The sequence below is a fragment of the Falco cherrug genome, chromosome 6 (assembly GCF_023634085.1).
Source record: "Falco cherrug isolate bFalChe1 chromosome 6, bFalChe1.pri, whole genome shotgun sequence".
NCBI classification, from domain to species: domain Eukaryota; kingdom Metazoa; phylum Chordata; class Aves; order Falconiformes; family Falconidae; genus Falco; species Falco cherrug.
This window is the reverse complement of record NC_073702.1, coordinates 79758790-79781788: the sequence shown is the minus strand read 5'-3', so window position 1 is coordinate 79781788 and position 22999 is coordinate 79758790. Positions and strand designations below refer to the sequence as shown.

The 22999-nt window shown below is 43.2% G+C and overlaps 1 protein-coding gene across 1 annotated transcript in view; it reads right to left on the bottom strand.

The window, feature by feature from the left end:
- PGBD5 (piggyBac transposable element derived 5) overlaps positions 1–22999 on the bottom strand; it is a 73812-nt gene that overhangs the window by 31696 nt on the left and 19117 nt on the right. Inside the window, exons 2-3 of the mRNA XM_055714493.1 lie at positions 11738–12165; positions 2672–2806 (exon numbers count right to left, since the gene is read on the bottom strand). Of these exons, the coding sequence (XP_055570468.1) occupies positions 2672–2806; positions 11738–12165 (563 nt within the window). The remainder of the gene's footprint in view (positions 1–2671; positions 2807–11737; positions 12166–22999) is intronic.

The following is a 22999-nucleotide window of genomic DNA, read 5'->3' as shown; positions in this document are numbered from 1 at the left end:
CTAAATTACAGAAGACAGAAAAGTAGTCTAATATATAGACATTGTATCAGGTACTAACAAGCCTATGTACCTTCTTACATCCACAAGCAACATTTAGGTTTTGTGCCATTTCTGTTCCATGAATGGCTTATTGGGTTGGATTTTTAACCAAACTCCATTTGCTTAAAAAAGCTGACAATGAGACATCAAACAGAAGTATTTACTCACACCCAAAAAACAGGATTCAATTTTGTTTATGAGAACAAGCAGCAAGAGAAATCTGGGGAGTCAAACAGCTAAAACTCCTAACGTTAACTGCCCTGTGAGCTGCCAGCCAGGAACTGTTCACAGAGCAGCTCAGCATGTGGCTTCAAAACACTGATACCAGTTTTACATTAGGAAAACAAACCAACCAACCCTTTTTCATTGCTGAAAAAGCAGATCACTGGGAAAACTGGGATGTCCTCAAATGCATGTTTTTTAATACCAGGCTCATAATTCATTAGAGGACCTTCCTTTTGGCCAGGAGCATCACAGACCTCTTGATGTTCCTTCCACTCCTGAGAACCAGAGACACATTGCTCGCTTCCCTCTTCTGCCTGGGCTGCCTCACCTTTTTATAGACATAAGTTATTCAGACTTTTGAAACTGAATTATCCTGGTTTATGGAGTGTTTATAGTCATATTTTATCCTGAATAAAGTGACCTTAAGTGTCAACATGTGGAAAGAGTGAGGGAATTCATCCAGGCAGGATTACAGAATTTCTACATATTTCTGAGTGGGTGCTGTAAGGTTTTTCGGACAGCAGACAGGTGAAAGACCAGTCAGCCCTTAACTATCAGGCAGTACGTTTTTCCTTAATGATGGCAGAGATGGAGGGGAAGGTGTGCATATGAAGGGGGAAAAGATTTCCTTCTTGTTTAGATCAATTATCTCTATATGTTAAACACAGGAAAAAAAGCCCCTCTAATATATTCTATAGTAATAACCAGACAGCCACCAACTAATTGTTTTAGATGCTGCAAGATTCCTCCTAAGTGTGACACATAACTGAATGTAGCATTTCAAGCATACCACAGTTGAAGATCCCCATCATCCCCAGACTAGGTTTTTCCATTTTAGTATAAATGTTCATGTTCCTGTATATTCTTTTTCACCCTTCCCTAAGGTCCCTCTTACCCAGTCATTTTAGCATGATGATAATTGCAGCCAAGTCATGGAATGAAAATAGAAGGCAGCTGGTAAGATCTGGTAAGATGATCCTGGACGTCATCTGGATGCAAGTGAAGCATGAGTATCTTCATTAAGGGAGCAGGAGGATTAGGGTGGTACTGAGCATCTATTCTGTTTAATTTGACATTCCATTAATTTACTCTCTCAATGGACAGGACAGGAGGTGCAACTAATTATAGCTCAGAATCTGAAACCTCTGGCATGTCTGAAGACATATTAGTTTGGCAGCAGTTGGCGGGGGGGAGCACGGCACGAGAGATCAGCAGACTTTGTGCTCATTGTACCCATTACACTTCAGTAATAAGCTGTGTGCGGGGCTGGTGGAATTCACCTTGGAGATTAAGGACACTGCCTCTGTGTAGCAAATGACTTTCCAAAAGCCTTGAGAGCAGAAACTTCCAAGGATGCTTCACAAGGTGAATCTATTTTGTATCAGACAAAATAACTGCTTTAAAACCTGGATGGAAGATATATGATCCTAATTTTCTTCTTGGAGTGAACAGCATTGCTGAAAACGCAAACCGCTGTTTGCAGTGAAGCCTCTTTTCTTGCATAGCTACTCAAACATCTGTAGTGATTCACGGATCAAATTTTACTGTGAACAAATGTTCAACTGCAGCAGTTCCTGCCCTGTGGTTTTGATATACATTCAGCCTGAGCAGGCAGTGTGCACGTCCTACCTGCACCTCTGAACCACTGCTCTGGAACATGCAGGACACCACATTTTCACAGAAGCTCTTGGGAAAAAGGAATGCCAGAAAATATCTGCCCCCTCACCTCTAGGTATCAAAATAAATGGCCAGATTTTTCAAGAGCTCTCAAAATACATCAGCAATTGGGGAATCAGAGAATTTGAAAAGTCGTCCCTAATGCTTTACAGCAGTAAAAACAAACCCTTTAACACATCTCCCACTGAAGCTCATATCTCACCTTGAAGTCACATCAGATTTTATTTCTTTGGTAGAGAAGTAGAGGTGTGAAAAGAGATGTAATAGGAAACCCCGTTGATACATTTCTCACAGAAAAATGGACATCTTGATACCGTATTGATTTAGTCTACTGGACAACGCTAGCTATCACAGATGCAGTGTTATATTTAAGGGAGAGAAGCTGATTCGTTAAAAATTACAGAAGTCACAATACCTAGACATACAGATAAACTTAGCATGTACAAACAGACAGACTTTTAACTCCGTTTCAATTTAATTAGCTTTGGGCTGGCAGCCAGATAGACAGTATCAGAGACAGACACCCTTGATTAAATCATACAGCAAACAGAGCATCAGGAACTCGTCATCACTGCCCATCAGATCTAGTATGTGGGAGTCAGAGGCCTGCTACATTCAGATTGTAGCTCCCAGCAAGGCAATGAAGAGAAGTAACTGTCACCTTTGGTCCTGCAATACGTTTAAGGGCCCGCTGGAACTGAATCAAGACATCTGAAGAAGTAAAACCCACCTGGCAGATGAAACCAGTGGATGAGCACTGCCGAACCCAGAGACTGAATTTCCTCTTTTTCCTCTTGCGCAGCTCCCTCTCTGTGCATGTGGCAATGAAAACAGGATCCTCGTCAATCAGGGGCTCATGTAGTACCTGCAGTTGGCCAGAAAAGAGGGGGTGCAGGTAAGAAACAGAAGAGTATATGATCGCTGAAAAAACTGGTGCTTTAACTTCTTCCAAGGAAATACAATCCTTGCATTGTGCTTGTGTGCATCCCTTCACACAAAGGAGCAAACCCACTTTTGTTCAATGCTATCATCCAACAAAAAAAGAAGCCTGGCCAAGCACATTCCATCTACATGTGGTTTGCAAATGTTGCAAGGCACGGCTTTCACTTCTCACTCTCAGCTACAGTTCAACATCCCTCCAAAATGAGGTGGGGATGGGGGTGGTGGGGATTGTTAGCAGCATGCTTCTCCAAGCGTCATCAACACCTTCATTGTTTGGCAGAATGCTTTCCATGTAAACATCCCCTACGATATGCTGCAAGGTACACTCCTTGGTCACAGCAAAGGAAAACAGACAGGAAAGAAGGAGAGAAGGCAGCACAATGCTGCCACTTCAGGAGGTGGTGAGGAGACAGAAAGCATTTTTCGTGGTGGCAGCAGCTTCAGGGAAGACTCTCCTGCCTCAGGAGCTGAAAAATTTGACAAAAGGAAACAGAAAGATACATGACCAGAGGCAGAAATAGAAAAAGACAAGGCAGACTGGAGCAAGTAATGAAAATCTGTGCAAGTGAAGAAATTTCTGCATTCCTCATCCAGATGATGTAAGTGTTTTCCTGTTCCTTACAGCTGTTTTGTTACACGTGTCTCCACTGATTCTGCAGCAAAGTTGTTAGGTTTTATACTACAGAACCCACCTATAGAAAAGCACTACTACCACCTTGCAGCTCTGTTCTGGTGTCAGCTGGGATGGAGTTAATTATCTTCTTAGGAGCGAGTACAGTGCTGTGTTTTGGCTATGTGAGACTTTTCAGTTCCTCAGGCCTTGCTAGCAAAAAGGCTGGAGGGGCACAAGCCAGGACACATCCAGGGCAGCTGACCCAAACTAGCCAGAGTGGTATTCCATACCATGGGATTTCATGCCTGGTATATACACCTGGGGGGTTGGCTGGGTGGGCAGGTTGTCGCTCAGGGACTAGCTGGGCATCAGTCAGTGGGTGGTGAGCAGTTACCCTGTGCACCTCGTCTTCCTTTCTTCCTTTCCCTCTGGATGTTATTCTTTCCCTTCCCTCTTTTCATTATTACTTATGGTCATCATTGTGACTATTGTTCTTTCATTTTTATTCTATTTCAACTAATAAGTTGTTCTTATCTCAACTTCTGAGTTTTACATTCCTTTTTAACTCTCCTCCCCACGCTTCTGGGTGAGGGAGGAGTGAGGGAGCGGTTGTGTGGTGCTTAATTACCAGCCAGGGTCAAACCATGACAAGCTCATAGGTAGCTGTGCCCAATATACACATCCCTGATCACATGGGGTGTGAGTTGGCTAGCAAGTCACTTGTGGGAGCACAAATACTTGGAAACTGCTGAAAGGTCTCAGCTGATGAATGCTGACCAAATTCTGACATCTGCATCTAAATCAGAGCAAGTCACTGCAGGTTCCCCTCCTAAGTACACAAGGGGAAAACAGTCCCAGCAGCCTACAAAACCTTTTGAAGATGTGTAAAATATGTCAGATGGGTTATGACCTAAAGCAGGCTGTTATTTTCAAATGACTGTCACCCCAGGAGACAGACTTAGACACAGGTATCCACAATGCAGAGGCTCTCACCCTCAGACCAGCCTTTCCACATCTGCATGCGTGCTACTTTTGTGCACTTCTGCATACAGCCAGTGGTGGAAAGGAGAACAAAACTGCATTAAACCTGGGAGCGATGCTCATAGGAGACATGTGGTGGGTAAGCAGTTAAGCGCCAGTGATGAGCAGCTGCTGGCCTCCTGAATACAAGATGTTTGTTGAACATCACTCTGTCAGCCCAAAATAGGCACCCATGCCCTCCCCACATAGTGGCGGCTGCACACTTTCATTTATAGGCACTCCACTTCTTAACGGCTCATAAAACATTCACAGGACCATCTGAAAGCACTCTTGTGAAATGTTCAAATTATACACCAAAATGCAGATGCGAGCAAGGAGAGCTGTACACAAAGCTATTTGTTCTTAAAGCTGCAGCTGTCCCATTTCCCTGCTGGAGCCAAATCCTCCTCTTCTCTCAAGATCTACATGAAACAGCACTCTTCCTTTCCTAAGGCCACCTGGGGCATTTCACACTTCCATCTCGGGGAATTCTGACAGCTTTTTGCAAATATTAAATGTGCTCTCATTTGCTTTTGCCTTTCTGCCTCCTCCATGCAGAGGGGAGCACCACATCCCTTGGGATGGGGTTGGATACACCATTAAGAATTCCTCAGCTTCTGGAAAGGCCTTCTTTACCTGCCAGATCCCACTGAGTGGCGTGGTTCAACTGCCGCATTGTAGGATGGAGAGCAGCAGAAAGAAAAGGTTGTATTAAGCATCACTTCAGGACACTTTTTTACCCTTGGATATTAGCTTAGATCCCTCTTCTGCAGCACAGCATCAGCTCTCCTACGTCCTGCTTATCCTTTGTGCTCTTTCTGCCTTCTAAGACACAGCAAGGCCTGTCAGCCTTAAATTTAGAAAGCAAATCTGAATTTTGAAAACCTCTCATCATCTTCCTCTTCTCCTGGTCCATGCTCAGCCCTGCCTTCCCCTAGGATCCAGAGCTTCCCCTCTCCCTGATCCAGAATGTTTAAATCATTCCCATTTCTCCATAAGACGACTATGGCTCCACTGTAGTCCCTGCTGCACTGCTGGGAAGTGGGAACAAAAGTGGAAACGAGTAGGGCAAGATCTGCTGTTGTTGCAAAGAGGGAACGTGGACAGGCAGGGAGGCTGAAATTAAAACCCTGGAGCTTGCTCTTCTTGCTTCCTTCAGAGAGGGTGGGGAGACAAGTGTTGTCACCTCTCCATATGCAACCACTGCTTCAACAACTGTAAAGGACTTTGTAAGCAAGGCACTGTACGGGCTCTGCCTGCTGCTAGAACAGCTGATCCCCATCCGATTTTCAAAGTGGGCAATCTGTTGCTTCTGGCACTGACATGGCTTTCTTATGACAAAAGTTAGCCCCATTGTCACTGGCCAGTCCTATTAGTTTGTTCACCCTCCTCCATTGTCAGTCCCTTTGCTCTTCCTGTAATCCATCTCTTTGCCAAATCCCCATGCAAAGTGGTATTCGCTCCTTCCCCATTCCCCATTCTTGCTGTCGCTGCAATACCCGCTTTTCCAGGAGTGAGCTTCCTGCCCCCATAGAATATTCTTTCCTGCTTCTCATCTTCCTAGAGAAAACTCTACTTTCAGGCTTAATTGACTCCTACACATATTCTTGGCCGCCTCTTCACCATCTTTGACTCACTCCCCAATTCCTCCCTTCTTCCTATTCTGACTTCCTTTGATGCAAGGCATCTTGGATTTCTTCATAGAAATTGTCCTTATTTTCTTCTCTCAAATCCTCAGGTTTTTTTCAGGTCTAAGAAGCATCTTATCTAGTTGCTTCACTCACAGCTATTCCATTAGTTGGTGGGGGTTCCCGCCCCCCCCCCCCCTTCTTTATAGCCATCCTCATCCCTGCTAGATCTTCTTGCCAAGCTTTCACTTTGTTTCCCCCTCAATATGTACCTGTACTCCAAGTGTTGCAGAGGCAAGACTGCAAAACAGGACTCCAGCAATTGCTCCATCTCACAACATCTTTCATTCACTGAACAAAACAGCTAGCTACTCTCAGAAGTGCCCTTCTTTCTTCTCCATTTTAGCTTCTTTCCAAAGCTCTTTCCATTCCACAGTTCCACCCATCCTGCTTTCACCACAGCCCAAACAGGCTTGTAGGAAAAGCCCAGAGCCACTAATGTTTTTGTACTTGGGACTTCCTGGACTCTGTTGACTTAGACAGTGAACTAACATGTCCTTGAGACAGCTCATTTTCTCTTAGCTCTATAGTCATTCCCAAGACAGGCTGTCTCCTGCAGAAACTGCCTCATCTCACCTTGTCTCTGGCTTTTGCTGGGTACCATCCAGTTGCAGAGTTGCTTGGTTAACTTCAGCTGTATGGACGGATTCAGCCATAGCTTCTGCAACAGTAGCTTGTGCTTCTGCTTCTTTGCTCCAAAACTCCTCCTGTCTAAATTAAATTCTCTGCTAGTGTCTGACATCTCTGCTTGAATATCTAGTTGTCGGTTCCAATTTTGTTACGCTGCATCTGAGAGCATCTCCCTTCCCTTAAGATAACATCTTACTCTCTCCCTTTTTGGTAACTGCAGACATCAGTCTCCTCCTGTTGCTCCTCCTCACTGGCCAGTAAATCTGAACATCAGTCTTCACCAACTCTTTGCAAGGACTTCTGAGCCAGGCACTGTCTGCATTTTCCATGCTTTCTGAGTAAAGAGCTCTAAAATGTTACTCATTTTAGAGTAACAACCCACCCAGTCAAGTTTTCATGCAAGCCCACAGTCATACTGCAACAGTTTTCTTTTTGGCCTCAGCATAAGGCAATCATGCAATTGCTGCTGGAAAACTCTTAGTCCATCACACTGGCCACATCATTTCTCTCTGATAGCTGCTCTTCTCCAATATATCAGACAGATTCCTTCACTTTCAAAGTCCTATTTGGCCTAACCACGTTTTACTGATCCTCTCTGCCATCATTCAAAGGTCAACTCCCACCTCCGATGGAACCATGATTTCATGCTCCTCTGCCCATTTGTTCAGTCTTCAATTGACTCGTTAAAGAATAAATCCTGTCAGCTCTTACAGCGCTGCATTACCATGAGGTAACTTAAAAGTAGCCATAAAGGTTCATCATTTTCCGCTGTCAAACTCTCCCTAAAATCTGGCTTCACCAGAGGATCAACTGGCCAAGAGCTACAGGACATCAGAAATTTACCTTGCTATTCAACATCCTTACCGCTCCTCTTGTCTTTCTCTTGCTCTGTGTCTTATAGTTGGCCAACATCCTCTGAATACTTATGTCTTTGCATTACACTCATAGAAGCCCTAAGACAGAACGGTCCTGGTTAGGATCAGCACCCTTACTCACACAGAATCACTCTGAAAACAGGAAAACTGAGATATAGAGGTGTGACTTGAGCAACATCTTATAATTTGGAAATGCCCAATATCAAATCAACATTTAATTATGAGGACTCAAAAGAGCTATGAGTTGATCAGCCTGGTTTTGCCCCTCTGTACTGTCAGAGAAGCTGTTGTCTGATGCTGTGAGTCGGTTTGGAAGAACTATTCTGAAACCACTTAGCTGCACCCTGTGATACCACCAAGATCAAAACAAACACAAACCTCCTATTAACTGGCCAAACTTTAGCACCCCGCCCTTGAAGCAAGAGGTTGGAGTTAGGTCTCTCTTTTTTGACAGGGAGTTCACTCCTGCCTGAGCTATGGACTTAATCTGACTGTTCCCAGCTGACATTTCACTGGGCAGACACAGAACTGTTTGGTTCCAAGATGCCAAAGAGAAGGTACTTTGGAGGGAAATGGAAGAGGAGAGTGCCTGGAGTTGTGCTCCTGACCTCTGCCATGCTAGTCAGGGGCAGCCAAAGACAGCAATCCTGTCTAGCCGCATCCTGCTGATAAGCATATAAACACACAGCAGGCACAGAAGGATATTTGAGCAGTGATGTTATTTTCCTGAGCTCCTCTGGTTTCTGGAATTCAGCGTTATATCCTTGGCAGGTAAGTACCCTTGAATTTGTTGCAGTGTACCTTCTGAGCTCAGGCAGGGCATCCCCCCTGTCTTCAGGCTTCCACTTGTAGACAGTAGCACAGCTACAAAGCTAAGCAGCAAACAGACAACACTGAGTCCAGGAACAGACCCAAAACTCCACCTCTTGTTGCTCAGGCAGAGGCAGCAGTTATTTATGCAGAAGATCTTTGGGAGGGATAGAACACAGAGAATATTCCTGTCATTCCTACCCAATCAAGGTCAGAACACCATTTTATTTTTACTTCGGAAATAGAAGCTAGCAATGCTGATCACAATTATAATGTTCTGGGCTTTCAATACCTTCATAAGCTGGAGAGTAATTATTTCCTTTTGTTTGCTCAGTATATTTAGCAAAATAATTATAATTCACCAGATTGTTTTCTTCGTTTCAGTATATTGGCATAGTTCTCTCTCTCTCCCTCTGTTGCCTTTCATAGAAACTGTGGTGTTGCATGTTGTCATGTGTTGCATGCACATTTTTGGGGGGAGTTACGCATGAGAAAAAAAACCTCTAAATATCTTCTGTCAGAAATTCCATTTGAAGAATATTCTCTAGCTCTCCAAAAAGAAAAGATCAAGTCTATAGAAGTAGTAACAGTGAAAGCAGATGTTGCACTGCCTGCTGGATGCAGACTGCCTGCTCTGTCTATAGGGTTGAGTTAAATATGTCATCTTTCTAACCCATGTTCTGTAAGTCCACCTGCCAGAGGAAGAAAGTCAGTCAGAAGTCTACCTACAAGCCCCAGCGGCGCTGCTGCACTCAACAGCAAGGAGCCCAAGCAAGTCATTCCTCTGCTTGATGCCACTTACAAAATGTTAGCCTAAAGCTTGAGCATAGATTGCTGCTCAGGCACAAGCCACCCCAATACCACAAATCTCACGTTTAAGATGCACCTTGAGGTGTACCTTAAGCAAAAAAATCCATTTTGAACTTATCACTGATCACAGAAATAGCACCAGATATCACTGATAGCAGAAACTTGGGCCTTTCTTCCCAAAACATTTTCATGAGGCAGCACGTCCCCAAACCCATCTGAATGGATCTTTCCCCTTGATTTTTCCCTTGTTTCTGTGCAACTGGGTCATTATTTTTAATTATTCCTATTATTTCTCACTGGGCCTGACATTCTGCGTTTGATGATTATTGCAGTCTGCTAATCTGCACTCAAGGCAATTTCCAAGGAGAGGTCTTTCCTGCTGTTTTGAGCAGATGGGGTTCACGTCTCTTGAGACACATAGTGTGCAGCCCTGCCTGATGGCACCCAGGAGGACATTAGGCAGAAGGCTCCTTTCAGGAGGAGGCCTGGAACATCCCCCAGTAGGCTACCAGCACTACACTAGCATATTTTAAACAACAGATTCAAAACCTTTTTCTTTCTCACGGAGTTATTTCTGAAGCTGTATTTAATGGTTTTTGTTCCACTCAATACCACTGAAACATGCTGTATAGAAATCACTGACAAACACAGACGAGGAAGCAGAGAAGAGGAGGGAGAAGGAATGGAACTGGGCTTTCACTGCTTCTTCCCCTCTGTATTTTTTTTCCAAGTAGCATGTCCTTTACCAAGCTCAGCACAAGCCTAGACTTTGCTTGTGGAGTTTAAATGTTTTGCCACTGCAGACAGGATGCTGTGATTTTGCCAGTTCAGTTCTCAAACCTTGCTCGGGAGGGGGGCAGGGAGAAGGGATATACATGCAAATCAAATTTTATCTTTTAATGCATTTGCACTCACAGCATGTCCCACAGCACACCATTATAAGCATTTTACATTAGACACAGTGATCACATTTCTGAAGCCTTTATCTTCTGCCCATTTAAGTCAGTGGTCATAAGGATTAGATTTCATATCTTAATGAGAGCTCGGTCCCAACAATACCATGTCTCTCACTGCCTCTTTTCTCCTGATGGAAATGCACCTTGCTGGCATGGCTTAGGGAGAACACTCCTCCCTCTTCTACCGCAACAGCTTGTTAGACAGCAGTGTTGTCCTGAATTATACAGGTATGATTTTTGTTGTCTATAAAATAGAAAAACCCTGTAATCACTCCCAATGTATTGTAGGCACACTTCAATGGATGTGATGCATCTATGACTTCCACTAATTTTGTGCAGTGGGCAAAAATGTGATACTTCAGAGGGGAAACAGGAAGAAAAAGAGGACGATGGACACAACACCCTTTCCAAATGTATAGGTGAAATCTTTATACTCTGAAAACACAGAGTTGATTGAGAAGTCATTTCAAGCAGTAACATATTTCATGCTTTTTTTTTTTTTCTTTCCCGATTTCTGATAGAAACAGGTCCAAAAGGAGATCACTTACACTGGAACAAAGTTTAAACAGTGCATGATGAATATTAAGAAAAGATTTCTTTGCACTTTAAAAAAAAGTTCACATGTACAGCTGTAGTCAGACAACCATCAGCTACATAAGTTTCTATATTTAGTTGCTTCCAGTGTCTGTCCCAGTCTACAGAGCAGTTTCCCTACAGAATGGCATTCTGCTCTACCCATAATTGTATCTGGAAATGAAAATTCATTGGATCCTGTTTACTTTTATTCCTGGTAGTCTAGAACTATTTCAAGTTCACTTTGGTTGCAAATCCACACATCAATATATTTTTCCATAGGCGCATCACCCATCATTAAAAACCAGGACTGGCACAAGGCACAGGCGGTGCTGTTGAGGGCAGCTGACAACCGCACAGCAAGCAAAGGCACCTGTCCCCCTGCCTATTTTCCCTTTGCTCAGTCATGAGGAGGCAGCTGTGCTGCTGGACCATACAGCAAGCTCCTACTGCTGTAGCAGAGGCAGCTAAAGGTTTTCCCTCCAGCCCAGCTGTACCAGATCTGCTCTCTCCGCTCCCCCTCACAGGAGCGGCCTGCAACCTCTCATCATCAGGATAGCAAAACCTACCAGTGCCAACCTCACTGAGAAGTCTCCTGGCTTGTTTCAACCACAAGAGCGGACAGCCCCAGCTCAGAGAGCATCATTCCTATTGAAACATGCCAGATACCTGCACTGCAGAGCTCCAAGTCAGACATTGCTGAGAAGTTGTACAGGACAGTGCTGCTTTCTCTCATGTTTCATGGAGGCATCGCAGCGTGGCTTCACACTGTGAAGCCCCAGCTCTTTCTTCAGGTAGCTGTGCTCTGCACTTTCCGTCACAGTGGGACAACCTGGAGCACATAGGTTAGATGTTCCCTGCCAACAGGTTAACTCTTACCTGGGCTTGTGAAGGTTTAAAAGCAGAGTCAAAGCCATTCTGCAGAGAGTCCAGAAAAGGCTGGATTTTGTAGAGGCCATGCGTTGTCTGGCTCGAGCGGAAGGCCACAATGTGGAAGTACTTCAGGATCTTCTCAAACCGTGATTGTGTCATGATAAGTGCAATGCTCTTGTTGCTGTAGAAGCCGCTGCTCCAGATGCTGAGAACGGACTCACAGTGGTGGATGCTGGTTGATATCATGTAGCCTAAGAAGGCCTTCATTTCCGTCAGGGTGACGTCAATCCAGGCATCATCACTACCGAACCTCTCCTGGTACTTCTTGGCATACATGTTGGTTTGGACCACCATATTCTTTAGTACATTGTCAGGGACAAAGAGCTGAAAAAAGTCCATGGCACTGGCAGTCAGGGGCATTTTTCGTGTTGGACCTAGGGCAAAAGCAAGAGGGAAGATAAGCTCATCCCTGATCATCACAAGGTATGTCCAACGCCAGCAATCTAAAGCAAGGTTAACTTTCCTATAGCAGGAAAACAGGGCCAAAGTGATGGCACGTCAGTTAATTCCTTTGAAAACAGACCTGCTGTCTGACAGATCTCATCAGGAAACTTCCCCCCTATACTCTCTGTCTTCCTCCTATATGATATGAATACAACACACTCTGAACAGTCTCTTCCTCTGGTCTGCACAGTCATTAGGTTGTAGCATGCAGGTCTGTGAAGCAGCATGCATCTATTTTTTCCATCTACAGACTATCTGTAACTTTTACCCTCAGCAGCTGTTTTGGCCTTTTTCTGGATAATCTTTGATTTGTCCATACGCGTGTCAAAGCAGTGCCTTCCTCAGAACAGCCCAGCAGGAAGGTGTCCAAGCCCTCCAGAGACTGCACACTGTCCCCATCCCAGATGACATGACTCCTGGGCACTAGAACCCAATCCTACCTTTCCTTTTGCACCTCAAATTCCTGCCCAGTTCATTGTCATTAATCCTGTGACTTTCAAATCTGCCTCTGCTCCACACATAGAGCCATGTAGATCATGTCCACACACTACCGAGCTATGTGCCTCTGCCGCCACATTGGAGCCTTATCCTGCACTGTGACATCCCCAAGAGAGCAGGTTACCAGAACAAGTCAAAGACACCACGTAGCTAGTGTTGCGGTCCTATGTCACAGCAAATATTTTTAGCATTACAAGGCATACGTTGGTGGTCTTCCTCCCAAAATGTAATAAGCCTTACAGTCCCATGCTGTCATTACTCCAGCTTTTCACTGTTCCTGCACCTTCTCTGCCCATTTCAACTATTCCATAAGAAGCAGAGGGGAAGGAGGGGGGGGGGGGGGGGCGGGGAAGGAAGCTCTAAGGGTTGGCAGCACTGTATCAGTATAACAAGGTTATCCAGTCAGACACCAGATTACATTAAGCCGAATTAGGAACATCAAGCCTGCAATACCAGGGATGCATACAGCCCTTTCTCCTCTGATCCCTTCCATAAGCTGATTAAGATCCATTTTAAAAGTAGTGCTTTTCATGCTCCCACCCCATGGCAGTGCTTTAGCCACCAGGTAAAGGCTATGGAGCCAGGGACATTCTCTATTCTCCTACAGAAGCCGTGAAAATCAATACACCTGAGAGGAGCAGCATGGACAAAGCCAGTGGACAGGGCAGTGCTTAAGAGTAGTTCTACATCCCTGGGCAAAAATAGTGTCATGCTTATAACCCCAAACTCAGAGTTGGATCCAATAAATACTGCACCTTAGTTTAACAGCCTTCAGCCTTGGGACTGTTGGAAACTTCCTGAACAAAAGCAGGCAGCACACAGCTGCTCATTTGAAGTTCTGCCTAACAAGAATGAGTCTTCCTTGCACTACGTGGCTGCTGGGGGTCTCAGCATCGGCTCTCACAGCTGAATCTGAGCACGAGATCTGCCCTTCTACAATCTGGCTCTGCAAAGATCCACTACCATGCTGGTCAGGTGACGTTCTCCAGTACCCCTGTATCTCAGCTCACATCCTTAGTTACAGCAACAACTATAGCTTGCAGGAATTTTGCATGAAACAGTGCTATGAGGAACTACACAAATACTGTGACTGGACTTCAGCCTTAACGTTTGGGTGCACTCGGGCAATTAGAAGGACAGTAAAAACAGCACCAAGACACTGAACCAGTGAACCTTCAGACTGCAAAGAATGCCAAAAAAAGCAAGCAAAAGTGAGTATTTCTTTTCCCAAGTGTCATGGGGAAATAAACATATATTTGAAGATTACTTTCCAATTTTAATTTGTGAGACTGAGAAACTGGAAGTGAAACAGTTCAGTTGAAAGCACATTCCTCTATACAGCAAGACCAGAGCAAAGAGCTCCACACAGACCATGTTCTGGTAAGAACAGAGCAGAACATTGCAGCTTAAACGATAAAAGATTTTCATTATCAAGTGAAAACTATGGGGCTAGAAGAGATATACTTACTTAACCTTAGCTGCTATTGCAATAATAAAGCCTCTTAACAAAGAAGTCTCTTCTTTTGATCAGGAGATTTATATTCTAGTAGCACCCGCTAGACTGTTATAGCTGACATAAAACGCTCTACAAATGATTCTGTACGAATGACTTAGAGTACATCACTTTCTTCTTCCCCACAACTTAATCTTAAGTTTTTACATTCTACAGTAGATATGGCTTCATTATAAAAACACACTGCACAGAGTGTATTCCTAGTTATACACGAAGTCTTAAGTAGCTATTGAACTCCAGTGCCCAGGCAACCTCCCAGGTACAGCATAGAGATATTTTTTAAACTCTTGCCTTTAGAAGCAGATGCTGGGAGTGGGGGTAATTTTTTAAATCTTGCCTACAGCAAACAAGATGCATTCATAACGCATTAAGTCTTATGAAGTGAAAAATATTCGTCTTGAGACAGGTGGGTATGGACAATAGGTATGTGCTGGACTCCATCTTTAGGAAGTCAAGAGCAGTAAGAAGCACAAAAAGGTACCTTTGATGTATAAATAAGTTTTCAGTAGCTGCACAAGTTTAACTTGAAAAGCGAATATGGAAGACTGCCAGGTATACTGGATAAGACAATTCCTTTTTACCCAGCAGTCCTGCACCAGCTGCACAGAATCTCCTATTTGCTCTCCTTCCTGAAATAAATATTCCAAGATTTATATCCCATTGGCTATGCAGAACCCACACAGCTCTAAAAAAAGTGAACTGAATCACTTTCTGACTCAAACATCAACCTAATTGTTGACTAAATATAATTCTGAAAAGCCCTGTATAATCTCATTTTCTTAAAAAACAGCCTTTATTGGCAGTGAGTACAACTGATTCATAATTCACTGATATGCAATAAAACAAGAATGATACTGAATTTCTGTAGGTAGAAAACTGAATTTTTAACATGAATTGGGTTTTGCATAGTTAATTACTGGTCTAAAATACATTATTTAAATATGACTTTCCAAGTACACAAATATATCCCGTATATAAAGCCAACTGCATAAGACTTAAATAGTGAATTTGTGCTCTTTAAAGATTTTTACATTGACTTAAATAGCACTTACCCAGAAAATACTGATATGAAAAGAGTTCAGTGTTCCATACACGCACCATTTACCTTTCAAAGCTTTACTCAGTCAAATAAAATACTGGATTTGCCTAGTCTTCCGTTCTCAAAATGAATACACAATTATCTCTCTCCTCTGCGCTGAAGCGTGTGCATGGAGAATGTATTTATTTACATAGGGTTTTTTGCTTTAAGAACCAATCAGGATTTCCAATATAAGTTAGAGTCAGAGAACAAAAGCACTCTAGGAGTTCCCAAACATGCAGCTAGACCCAGTGTTCTCTGCACACCCGTGGCAGGGACAGGGCTCTAAGGAGTAACCTCTGGCTGGGCAGCACATGCACCAGCACAAGCATTTGGGGCTTGCTTTAAGTGACTTTGCAGAACATGGAAATGAACATAAACTTTCTCTGTTATCACACAACATGCACACGCAAACTCTTCTTCCTTCTTGCCTTGTCTACCAGCAAAAATTTGCATGTGCAATTAGCAGCAATCACCTTGCAAGTCATTACTGCGACTAGATCCTATTTTGACCAGGTTGGTTCTATTTTCTGTTTTGCACTCAGAAGGAATATCTCCCCCAGAGCTATAGGTATAGATTCTATAAGAATAGATTCAAAATAAATGAAGAAGATAAGCAGGGAAAGCCATTTGTGTTTCCATACTGGATATATGACTGTGCAGAGGAGGCTGGCACCTCGCCCTCAGACTGCGCACATTGCAGAGCCTGTTTTGGCTCAACTCAGCTCAGAGCAAACTGCAGCAGCCTCACTAGGTCCAACGCCTAGCTAGAGAGCAGGCTGCACGCTCAACTTCTCAGCAAATACAAACATTACAGAAAAAACAGAAAGATTTAAGAAAAAGGTCATGTGAAACTTCTATGTCACCATCCCTCTGGCAGCCCCTGTGCATCCTCCTGCAATCTCCGGTATTCTCTGTCGCTGGGTCCCAACCAGTCATTCTTCCCCCTGCTTTGATCCCACCAGTGTTTCTAGTCTTCCTTACTGAGCAGCACATTCAGAAAAAAGTAAGAACTCCAAGTGAATTAACTGCTTTTTCCTTACTTCACTGGTTTGCAGAACTAAGTAATCTGAGCACATTTTTATAAGTTAATTTACCCTTTTCCATTTTTCCAGTTCCAATTACCAACCTTCACAGACTCAGACTAAAAGATGGAAAGTTTAAAAGCCTACTGTAATCTATCAGTGCTCGCACATAACATACAAATCTTAATGAGGTCAAAAGCATTGTCATTATGGGCAGGATAAATCAGATGTGTAAGAAGAAAATGCAAGATGTAAGAAGAAGAAAATTCTCCTTTTGCTCTGCTGTGCAAAAGACCTAGTGCTCTCATTCAAAGTTTAACTGAGGTTCATGATAAAACATGTCATTACATTAATAGGCCCAGGTATTACCATATGTATGCCAATCCAAATTGCACGGGCTGGAACCAAACCTTGTGCAAAGCTAAGCCAGGGTTGACTTTGAAATTAATTTAACTTTACTGGCAACTGGGCAGACCCAAATACTCCTGAATCAGATACAGGAGTGATAGAAGCATCTGTTTAAGAATTTAGAGGCCATTTCATTGTCCTCTTTGAGCAAAAATCTAACAATTTATAGTCATGCATGACGATAGCACATTTAGGTGTATTATACACAGATACATACCTAAGAAAAGTCTATGCAGAACCTGTTATTTTTGGTCAATTTGCAAGTATTTTCTCCTCTGACATATGGCACAGCTTTCAAAGACTAGGGTTTGAAAAGACAATTAATTCCTTCTTCTTAAGTGTAAGCAATTATACACTTTCCAAAAGTACACAACATGATTTTGGGGTCTTATTCAGAGAACATAAAAAAAATGCTGACAGAAGATTTCTGTCAGAAAACATAGATTCATCAAAAAAATCATGATGTTTTCGTGGAAAGTGTCAACTGATAAAATATGACAGACAGTTTAAACAATTCATCTTTCTCAATGAGTAGAGACCAATACTAAGAGCTGACAAAACAGCAACAAAATAAAAACCGATGTTTTAATATTTCCCAAGTGAGATTTTTCAGAACTTCCATTTCACATAAAGTTCCCGCATGTAAAGCTTTGGAAGCACTGGACCTTATCTGGCTTGCCAGAAAATCAGTTTTCATATCGGCCCTATTCTTAATGGTCTGGAAGAAATGTCCATCAGACCACTCTCAAACCATAGCCAGTTTGACAGCCTTATGAGCAGCCTGTCAAGACAGCTTGAAGTAAGTGCATGTAACAGTTCTCTTCCGAGTTTTATTCCAGTTTATTTCAGATACTGCTCTCCTGTAGCAACTGGGCAGCAAGTATCCAGGTCTTTAATGCAGGATATTACGCTGCATGTATTTCGCTCACCTTCATTAAAAAAAGCAACCAAAGTTTCAGGGACAAGTCTACTTTAAATTAAAGGAGTCATCCTAATTTATACCAGCTGTGGTTCTGACCAATATTTGAGGGCAAGTAGATGTTAGCATTTGTTATTCTGACAGATGAATTCTGGTTTCCCTTAGGACTGCCCGACACAAGAATTCTATATATAAATGATCAAAACATGATCTGTACCGTGGAGTTGCTGGGAGCTCAGAGGCAACCTACGAGGATGCAATAAAAAACCCCAACAACTCCCGAACAGACACTATATTGGCTTTCTTAAGTGAGAAAGAAGAAACTAGATATTGTCCTTCTTCCAAAGATGGTTCTTTTCTTAGAGCACAAGGGCGCTCTCAGCAGTCCAGGCTTCTGGGTAGGATTTAACAGGACCCTTCCCCCAGAAACTTACTTTGCACCCTTGCCTGGGCACTCAGTTGCACACATTTCTGCTCTACATTTGGTTTCCGTTAAGTTTATTCTGAGCTATTTAGCAAAGTGTGATTTGACTGCACTTTTCCAACCTCTATAAGCATGCCTTTGACAATGCCTCCAGGATTGCACATAACTGTAGTCACAAAAATTGTTTCACTTTCCATGAAAGGGTACTTTCTCTTCCCTCCCCAGCACTAAAAAGGATTGTTTTTCTCACAGTGTCAGCAATAAAGTGATCCACACATTGCAGTCTGACTTCTATCCATAGAGAGATTAAGAGCTGGGTCTAAAAGCAATCCAAGGACAAATTAAAAAGGACTAAAACCCAGTGCACATCCACTCCTTGCTGCCTGGTCAAGAGTCCCTGGCCTCCACACCAGACAGCGCTGAGTTATGACAAGTTAAATAAAGAACTTATTTAGTGAACCAAACAGTAAAATTTATATTAAATGGTAAAATTTAGTAAAGTATCTAGTAAACTAAGGAACTTCCTGCAATTCAGCTTTTTTCACTGCTCTGCATTGGATACAGATTCTCATCTCATTTTCTTCAGCGTTATAGCAAAACCCTTGAGAGTCAGGTCTAGCACATCAACCTGGCATAGGTCAGAGACGAGTAATGCACCCATTCCCACCCAACACCAGACAGCCTTCCCACCCAGTGTGACGAGAGGCCCTGGGTGATAACCAAGGCGCCCTGCCCATGCGTCCTGCCCCGTGCTGCTGTCACTCAGCAGGTTACTATGTGTGACAAGACACTGTATGAAAAATAGTTAAATTTCTGGCCATTTTCAGAGGACCAAGCAGGCAGGTCTTATGCCTTTCCCACTGACCAAATGTACGCTCTGCCACCAACAGCACTGGTCTGGGAATGAGCACAGGAGCGACGCTGTGGCAGCCTTCTGTTGAAGTGCAGCTTGTAGATTTAAGCCACAGTCAAAAAACCATTTAATTAAGAGAGTAATTCTTTGTGTTTACCATCATGTTTAAAGCTACAAAGCCTTCAAGCTGCGACAAGTGAAGTAGAAAGAATGAAAAGCCCACTGCGGATAATGTTTACACCTTTAATTATATACTTACTTCATTTCTGTGGTGAGATCTTACAACCTACCGATCACCGTTATCAACATCCAAGAGATCCTCCCAATCCAAAGGAACCTCCCGAACACTGGTGCAAGGTCTTATGGTTAAAATAATTTTAAAAAGCCAAACACCTTAAAACAGCAGAGTCAATGCTGGAACAGTACCATATTGTGTCAGTTTACATAATCCTTTGCATATTACTCATCTGGCTGTGGGACTGAATACACTTGTCCCTCTTTGGAGGAATTCCTGCTGCAGCAGCTTCCACAGCAATAGTCAACTGCACTTTCTTTTGCCACTGCAGTTTTCTATTAACATTTTACTGCACTCAACCATCAGAGCAGATTGGCTGTTCCTGGCAGCCCAGCTGACACTGAGCATATCTAGCAGGTTAGAGACAACCATCAACATTCTGACTTCATATATCATCAGTAATACAGCTTTTTGTAGATCACAGAGCAGTTACACATCTGGCTGTAGGCACAGCTGTGCACATTTATGAAATAACCCTATGAAGCAGCATGGACAGTTTTATGTCAGCACAACTTCCATTACTAGGCAAGGTGACCCTGATAACTAAATCCCAGAAGGCTGCTTTGGGATGTACCCATGGGAGGACACCCCGCTGCACCGGCAACTCTTGCAGATGCAATCCACCATCACATCTTTCTCTCCCGGGTCCCTGGTCTGTTCTAGTGCACACTGTTCACAAATACCATGACCTGCATGCAACTTGCTCCTTTCCAGCAATTTAAAATAAAAATTCATCTGTACAAGCAATAGCAATATTTGATGACAGGAACCTGCCTCCAAAAGGAGGGATTCTGCATTTGAAGAAGGGAAAATAGCCTAGTATGTTTTCCAGGCAAATCATCATGACATTTAATTTATCTTTTGTAAATAAAAGTCAATAAGCAAGTGACCCAACTAATGAGATGCTGAAAGCCTTCACACCAACTTCTGCATTTACATGCAACACACATATGCCACTGAAAAATGAACCTCTTTGTTTTGAGCAAGTCTCATGAGGAAATGGTTTTCCGCTTTGTTCAAAAATTATTAAAAAAAAGAAAGAATACATCAACTGGAAATCCAGACAGTTCAGTAAAGCATTAGAGACAACCTTTTCATACAAGTACATTCATTTCAGTACAGAACCTCCTCATGATTCATCTCCATCCCACATGAGCTAACATTGCTACAGTACTGGTCTCTACAATTGCTTCCCAAGAGCTACCGCCTCTTCCTGAAGAAGGCAGAGAATAGTTGTTAGGATAAGCACATAGTCCCCGAAACATTTGATGCTACTTCCCGTGAACATAACTAAGCACCTACTGCTGCACCCACTTGGGAGAGGGTGATGAGCAGGGTGCTCTTGCTGCAGGCCAGCTAGCAGAGCTCAAAAAACAGAATCTGCCCAAGAAGGTTGGTACCGGGTGCTCCATGGGATGATATTCAGGCTCTTTTTCCAAATATCCTTCCTTTGGGTTGTATCAGCCCCCTTTGACTTTTACTGCTCTCTGTAGGAAAGCATGCACATATGCTTTCAGGTGAGCTTCACAAACTGCCCAGTAAGACAAAAGTTTCTCTGCTGTGATCACCCCAGACTGGGAGGCAAAGGAGCTCTCATCACTTTAGAGATTGTAATAATAAAATATATCAACACTTCAGGCACAGATACCCTTGTTTGAAAGTTACACCACCTCTATCAGAGAAGCTCATGATGCATCTGCATTTACACAGCTGCTTTTAAACTTGTAATTTCCCTACTTTATATTCTCCATGTTCCTCCCCAAAATCCTCAAAAACCTTGGGACAAGCAGTTACAAGCCACACATTCCTCGTTGGTGCATTAGGCTTAGAGGCAGATGAAAGTCTAAACATTTTCTTAGGACACCTGAGATGCAAGTGTGGGTCATGTATTTGCAATCCTTGCTAGGGCCTGGGCTCCTTTACACAAGCACACTATCACTTTGTGCACAGTTTGATTTTTCCTCTTTTATGCCTGCCCCTGTTGTTAGACTGCCTTTTTCCATCCTTGTTCTGCCTGCCCTTGGAAATGACCAGTGCCACAGGCTGTATGAACATCTGAATTCAAAATAGTCAAGTGACTGGAAAGTTCAATAAATTACTTCTATATACCACGAACAACATCCCTAATCCTCTTGCCACATGCAGGATACATGACACATTCCACAGCACTTCAACAGCTTAGGCTTCCTAATAACTTATAAACCCACAACTACTCAGTTTTAAGAAACCACAGCCTTCCTTCAACAATGAAGTGTAAAAAAAAAAAAGCAGTCATCTGTGCAAAAAGGTGGATTTATTACTTGTACCACCTGGGTTAACTCCAGAGTGATGCAGATGTGTTTCCAAACCTCTGTACCCCCAGGGAAGGCTTTCGGGGAGTTGTATCTGCAGAGCGAGCCAGAAGCACAACTTGGAGCTAAACAGTGCATAAGCAGGATCCTCAGCAACACAGCACCGCTCATCCTCAGCAATAGCAGCCCCTCAGGAATCCCTCAGCAACACAGCACTGACCCTGCAGCCTCTGCCCAGCTCCATGCCCAATTGCCCTCACAACTGCACCATGCTGCACCGCTGCCGGGGCGCAAGCAGAGCGGGGACTGGGCCAGGGAACTAAGTTTGCAAAGAACACCATCATATGTCTTCCCCCATGGCCTTTCGGGAGAGACGCTTTGTTACTTTGGAGCCAAAGTCCACCTCCTCACAGTCTTAGTATACTGTAGTCTGAGATCTGGCAGGTAAAAGATTTAAGGTGACTAGACAGGCGCTGCTTACTGGTAGCCATCCATCACACCAGATCACAGCTACACCTGGAGGTCATCATCTTCATGCTTCTTGGGGGTTGCTAACAGATGAACCAATAAAAGCTGAAAGACCTCATGGGATTTAATCACTGTAAGAACATACCCTCAGCTTAAAAAAGGAGAAAGTACCTTGTACTTCTCATTTTGGACCTAGCAGCAACAGAGATTCAACACAGATTTCATTCAGCAGAGATTTTCAAAGAATTTCATAGTGTGCTCACTAAAAATAAAATATAAAAAAAAGTTGTTGCTGATGAAATCTGGGTCATATTAAGTAATGGAATGGAAGGCAAAGCAAATAAATATTTCTGCTATATAAAACCCAGGCCCAAACAACAGTTCCTTGAATCTGCAGGTATAATTTATACAGGATGCACCTGCAAGGTAAATTCACATTAGTAACCACTGCAAAGTGTGTCCCATTTGCAAAGCGCCAAGCACTTCAACATTAAGGATTCCAACAGAGGCTTCTGGGCATTATCACAACAGAAATAATAGCTTCCCATTCTGTAACCACAGATTAGGACATTTATAGCTCAAGACCTCAGTGACTGCAGCTTCACGTTTCCTAGTTATATTCTTCCTCTTATAGAAGCTGCAGTCTTCATATTAGGGTTCATAACAGATCTTCGGATTACTATGCCAGAGCTAAATCCTCCACGATCTGCAAAAATCTGGCCAGGATAATCAGCCTGTGACTGATTAGAGGCTATAAGCAGAGTCAATAGCATGCTTAAGGTAATGTTTTAACTAATAGTAATAAGGATGCTTCTCAGTATGTTTTTGCGCTGTAAACATGGGCTGGCCCCATGCCCTGTCCTGCATGCTCTTATCTACTCACAGATCAGTTTTCTTAAAGGGGAAATATGTAAGCTACTGTTTTCATATCAGGCTGGCTTATGAGTTCATGATATGATGAATAAATATATTTACTCAGTGGCAAATAACTG